Consider the following 6,360-nt stretch of genomic DNA (forward strand, 5'->3'; position numbering starts at 1 on the left):
GGATTTTGGGGTTTTTGGGATTTCTGGGATGGATTTTGGGATTTGGGGATTTTTGGGGTCCCCCCCCCAATGTCCGAACCCCCCAGAGACGCTGCTGGACACGAGGCTGGAGACCACGGACCTGGAGTGGACAGTGCACCCCGAGGGGGAGGGGCAGGTGCGCTGGGGGACTGGGGGGGACTGGGATAAACTGGGAGGGACTGGGGGGGAACTGGGATGGAACTGGGATGGACTGGGATGAACTGGGATGGACTGGGGGGAATCTGTGTGACTCCATCCCTGTCCCCAATGTCCCCAATGTCCCCAAATGTCCCCACTGTCCCCAATGTCCCCAATGTCCCCAATCCCCCCCTCTGTCCCCACTGTCCCCAATGTCCCCAATCCCCCCAATGTCCCCAATGTCCCCAACCCCCCCAATGTCCCCAATGTCCCCACTGTCCCCAATGTCCCCCAATGTCCCCACTGTCCCCAATCCCCCCCACTGTCCCCAATGTCCCCAAATGTCCCCCAATGTCCCCAATGTCCCCAATGTCCCCAATGTCCCCAATCCCCCAATCCCCCCCAATGTCCCCAATGTCCCCAAATCCCCCCAATGTCCCCAATGTCCCCAATGTCCCCACTGTCCCCAATCCCCCCCAATGTCCCCAATGTCCCCAATGTCCCCAATCCCCCCCAATGTCCCCAATGTCCCCAATGTCCCCAATGCCCCCCAATGTCCCCAATGTCCCTAATGTCCCCAATGTCCCCAATCCCTCCCAATGTCCCCACTGTCCCCAATGTCCCCAATCCTCCCCAATGTCCCCTCTGTCCCCACTGTCCCCAAATGTCCCCTCTGTCCGCAGTGGGAGGAGCTCAGCGCGCTGGACCCGGAGCTGGGCGGGGCCGTTCGCACCTTCGAGGTTTGCTCGGGCCGGGGGCGGGGCGGGCCCGGGACCCCCCCAAAAACCCCCGGGACCCCCCCGAACAGCTGGAGCCCCCCCCCGCACAGCTGGAGCCCCTCCCCCCCCCAGAACAGCTGGCTCCGCTCCCGCTGGGTGCCCCGCGGAGAGGCCACCACGGTGCTGGCCGAGATCCGGTACACCGTGATGGCCTGCGACAGCCTGGGGACAAGGGACAGCTCGGCGGGGACACGGGGGACACGGGGGACAAGGGACAGCTCGGGGGGGACACGGGGGACACGGGGGACACGGGACAGTCCGAGGGGGACACGGGGGACACGAGAGACACGAGAGATAAGGGACAGGGACAGCCTGGGGACACGGGGGACACGAGAGAGTGACAGCCTGGGGACACGGGACAGCTCGGGGGGGACACGGGGGACACGAGAGACACGAGAGATAAGGGATAGGGACAGCCTGGGGGGGACACGGGATAGTGACAGGGGCAGGGACAGCCTGGGGACAAGGGACAGCCCGGCGGGGACACGGGGGACACGGGATAGTGACAGCCTGGGGACACGGGGGACAAGGGACAGCCCAGGGACACGGGGGACAAGAGATACACGGGACAGGGACAGCCCGGGGACAAGGGACAGCCTGGGGGGGACACGGGGGACACGGGGGACACGGGACAGTGACAGCCTGGGGACACGGGGGACACGGGGGACACGGGAGACAAGAGATAGTGACAAGGACAGGGACAGCCTGGGGACATGGGACAGCCTGGGGGGGACACGGGGGACACGAGAGATAAGGGATAGCGACAGCCTGGGGACACGGGACAGCCCGGGGTCACGGGACAGCTCGGCGGGGACACGGGGGACACGGGGGACAAGAGAGACACGGGGGACACCGGATAGCGACAGCCTGGGGACACGAGGGACAAGGGACAGCTCGGGGGGGACACGAGGGACACGAGAGACACGAGAGATAAGGGACAGGGACAGGGACAGCCCGGGGAGGACACGGGACAGGGACAGCCTGGGGACAAGGAACAGCCTGGGGACAAGGAACAGCCTGGGGACAAGGGACAGTCCGGGGACAAGGAGGACACGGGACAGCTCAGGGACACGGGGGACAAGGGGGACACGGGGGACACCGGATAGCGACAGCCTGGGGACACGGGGGACACGGGATAGTGACAGTGACAGGGACAGGGACAGCCTGGGGGCAAGGAGGACACGGGGGACACGGGGGACACGAGAGAGTGACAGCCTGGGGATACGCGACAGTCCAGGGGGGACACGGGGGACACGCGACAGCTCGGGGGGGACACGGGGGACACGAGAGACACGGGATAGCGACAGCCTGGGGACACGGGGGACATGGGACAGCTCGGGGGGGACACGAGGGACACGAGAGATAAGGGACAGGGACAGCCTGGGGACACGGGACAGCCCAGGGACACGGGGGACACGGGAGACAAGGGACAGGGACAGCCCGGCGGGGACACGGGAGACACGGGGGAGTGACAGAGACAGGGACAGCCTGGGGACATGGGACAGCCTGGGGACACGGGACAGCCTGGGGACAAGGGACAGCCCGGCGGGGACACGGGGGACACGGGGGACACGGGATAGTGACAAGGACAGGGACAAGGACAGGCTGGGGACAAGGGACAGCCCGGCGGGGACACGGGGGACACGAGAGATAAGGGACAGGGACAGCCTAGGGACAAGGGGGACAAGGGGGACACGGGGGACACGGGGGACACGAGAGACACGGGGGACACGAGAGATAAGGGACAGGGACAGCCTGGGGACACGGGACAGCCTGGGGACAAGGGGCACACGGGGGACACGGGATAGTGACAGTGACAGGGACAGCCTGGGGACACGGGGGACAGCTCCCGACACACCTGGGGTCACACCTGGGGTCACACCTGGACACACCCCTGGGCATCCCCCTGGCAACCTCCATCTCCATGGCAACGGCCTGGAACAACTGGATCTCCATGGAAACAACCCGGAACACCCTGATTTCCATGGAAACGACCCAGAACAACCCGATCTCCATGGAAATGACTTGGAACACCCCAATCTCCATGGTGACGACCCCGATCTCCATGGAAACGACCCCGATCTCCATGGAAATAACCTGGAACACCCCGATCTCCATGGAAACGACCTGAAACACCCTGATCTCTATGGAAACAACCTCGATCTCCATGGAAACAACTGGGAACACCTCAATCTCCATGGAAATGACCCCGATCTCCTTGGAAACGACCCCGATTATCACAGTGACGACCTTGATCTCCATGGAAACGACCCTGATTTCCATGGTGATGACACCAATCTCCACGACAACGACCTGGAACACCTTGATCTCCATGGAAACGACCCCAATCTCCATGGAAATGACCCTGATCTCTATGGAAACAACCCCAATTTCCATGGAAACGACCCCAATCTCCATGGAAACGACCCTGATCTCTATGGAAACAACCCCAACCTCCATGGAAACTACCCAAATTTCCATGGAAACGACCCAGAACACCTTGATCTCCATGCAAACGACCTCGATTATCACGATGATGACCCTGATCTCCACGACAATGACCCCAATCTCCATGGAAACAACTGGGAACATCTTGATCTCCATGGAAACAACTCTGATCTCCATGACAACGACCTGGAACAGCTTGATTTCCACGGTGATGACCCCGATCTCCATGGAAATGACCTCGATCTCCATGGAAACGACCTCGATCTCCATGGAAACGACCTTGATTATCATGATGATGACCCTGCTCTCCATGGAAATGACCTGGAACACCTCGATCTCCATGGAAACGACCCCGATCTCCACGACAACGACCCCAATCTCCATGACAACGACCTGGAACACCCCAATCTCTATGGAAACAACCCCAATCTCCATGACAACAACCCCAATCTCCACGACAACGACCCCTCCCGCCCCCCCCGCCGCCCCCGCTCGGCCCCCCCTTCCCCCCCCCGTCCCTGCAAGGAAACCTTCTCGGTGTTCTACCACGAGTCGGACGCCGACACGGCCACGGCGACCTCCCCGCCCTGGATGGAGAACCCCTACGTCAAGGTGGACACGGTGGCGGCCGAGCACCTGGGCCGGCCGGGCGGTCACTCCCGGGGCCGGGTGAACCGCAAGGTGCTGCGGCTGGGCCCGCTGAGCCGCGCCGGCTTCTACGTGGCCTTCCAGGACCTGGGGGCGTGCATGGCGCTGCTGTCGGTGCGCCTGTTCTACCGGCGCTGCCCCGCGGTCACCCAGCGCCTGGCGCGGTTCCCGGCCGCCGTGCCGGCCGAGCTGGTGGCCGCGGTCAGCGGGCGCTGCGTGGCCGGAGCGGTGCCCGCGGCCGAGGGCCGGCCGGTGATGTACTGCAGGGAGGACGGGCGGTGGGCGACGCCGCCGGCGCTGGGGTGTGTGTGTGGGGCCGGGATGGAGCCGGGGGATGGAGAGCGCTGCACGCGTGAGTGTGGGGGTTTTAAATATTTTATTTATATTTTTGGGGATTTTTTTAGGGGTTTCTGGGAGGATTTTTTTTGGTTTTTTTAAATTTTATTTTATTTTTCTGGGATTTTTGGGGGGGATTTTCTGGGATTTTTTGGGTGTTTTTTTGCAATTTTTTTGGGATTTTATGGGATTTTTTTGGGGATTTTTTTTGGGAATTTTTGGGTGGTTTTTGAGGATATTTGGGGATTTTTGGGGGATTTTTTGGGGGATTTTTTTTGGATTTTTAGGGGGATTTTTTGGGAATTTCTTGGGAAAGTCTGGAATTTTTTGTGGATTTTTTTGGGATTTTTTGGAGACTTTTTGGGGGGGTTTTCTAGGATTTTTTTGGGGATTTTTTTTTAATTTTTGTGGATTTTTTTGGATTTCTTGGGGATTTTTTGGGAATTTTTTGGGAAATTCTGGAATTTTTTGAGATTTTTTTAGGATTTTTTGGAGACTTTTTGGGGATTTTTTTGTGGATGTTTTAGGATTTTTTAGGATTTTTTTGTGGATTTTTTGTGGGATTTTTTTGGGATTTTTTGTGGATTTTTTTGGATTTTTTTGGGATTTTTTGGGGATTTGTTTTGGGGTGTTTGGGGTGTGGGACGGGCGGTGGGCCACGCCGCCGGCGCTGGGGTGTGTGTGTGGAGTGGGGATGGAGCCAGGGGATGGAGAGCGCTGCACGTGTGAGTGACAGATTGTTAAATATTTTATTTATATTTTTGGGGATTTTGGGGGGAATTTTGGGGGATTTTTTTGGGATTTTGGGGGAATTTTTGCAGTGTTTTTTGGGATTTTTTCAGGATTTTTGGGGATTTTTTTTAGGTGGTTTTTGGGGATTTTTTAGGATTTTTTGGGATTTTTTGAGGGGATTTTTAAAGGATTTTTTGGGAAATTTTCTGGGATTTTTTGGGGATTTTTAAAGGATTTTTTTGGGATTTTTCGGGATTTTTTGAGATTTTTGGAGGGATTTGGGGGGGATTTTTGGGTAATTTTTTGGGGTTTTTTGGGGGGATTTTTTGGGGATTTTTTTTTGGATTTTTTTTAGGATTTTTGGGGGATTTTAGGTGGATATTTTTGGGGATTTTTGGGGGATGTTTTGGGGATTTTTTCGGGGGATTTTTTGGGGATTTTTTTTTAATTTTTTGGGGATTTTTGGGGGGTTTTTTTTCTGGGATATTTTGGGATTTTTTGGGAATTTTTTGGGGATATTTGGGGATTTTTTCGAGGATTTTTCTGGGATTTTTTGGGGATTTTTGGGAGGATATTTTCAGGGGTTTGGGGGGATTTTTTTGAGATTTTTTGGGATATTTTTTGGGATTTTTTTTTGATTTTCTGGGATTTTTTGGGATATTTTTGGAGATTTTTGGGGGATTTTTTGGGGATTTTTTTTGGATTTTGGGGAATTTTGGGGGATTTTTTTTTTATTTTTTTGGGATTTTTGGGGGGGATTTTGGGGGGATTTTTTGGGAATTTTGGGGGGATTTTTTGGGAAATTTTCGGGGGGTTTTTTGGGGGATTTTTAGGGGATTTTTTAGGGTGTTTTTTGGGATTTTTTTGGGCTATTTTTGGGGTGATTTTTGTGCTATTTTTGGGCTGATTTTGGGGTGATTTCTGGGCAATTTTCGGGGTATTTTGGGCCGATTTGGTGCTATTTTCGTTCTGATTTTTGCTCTTTTCTCTCCCCCTCCCCATTTTTCTCCCCCCCCCCCAGCCTGCCCCCCCGAGACGTTCAAGGCCGAGGCGGGCGGGGGTCGCTGCCGGCCCTGCCCCCCCCAGAGCGGAGCCCCCTCCCCAGGAGCCGCCGCGTGCCCCTGCAGGGCGGGGTTCGTGCGCGCGCCGGGGGAGGGGCCGGGGGAGCGCTGCTCGGGTGAGAATTTGGGGAGGGGGCGATTGGGGAGGGGTCTGGGGTCTGGGGAAGGGTCTGGGGTCTGGGGGGGTGAGAAATTGG

At 56.8% G+C, this 6,360-nt stretch overlaps 1 protein-coding gene across 1 annotated transcript; it reads left to right on the forward strand.

Annotated features, from left to right (window-relative positions):
• Nucleotides 1-86: 86 nt before the first annotated feature.
• LOC117011457 (ephrin type-B receptor 4-like) lies at nt 87-6,279 on the forward strand (the record flags this gene model as incomplete). Its single annotated transcript, XM_033086842.1, has 5 exons — nt 87-157; nt 843-916; nt 995-1,102; nt 3,887-4,386; nt 6,124-6,279. Coding segments are annotated over 5 exons (909 nt in total), but the record flags the coding sequence as incomplete, so codon positions are not given.
• Between the last annotated feature and the right edge of the window lie 81 nt (nt 6,280-6,360).

Source organism: Catharus ustulatus, unplaced genomic scaffold (assembly GCF_009819885.2).
Source record: "Catharus ustulatus isolate bCatUst1 unplaced genomic scaffold, bCatUst1.pri.v2 scaffold_181_arrow_ctg1, whole genome shotgun sequence".
NCBI classification, from domain to species: domain Eukaryota; kingdom Metazoa; phylum Chordata; class Aves; order Passeriformes; family Turdidae; genus Catharus; species Catharus ustulatus.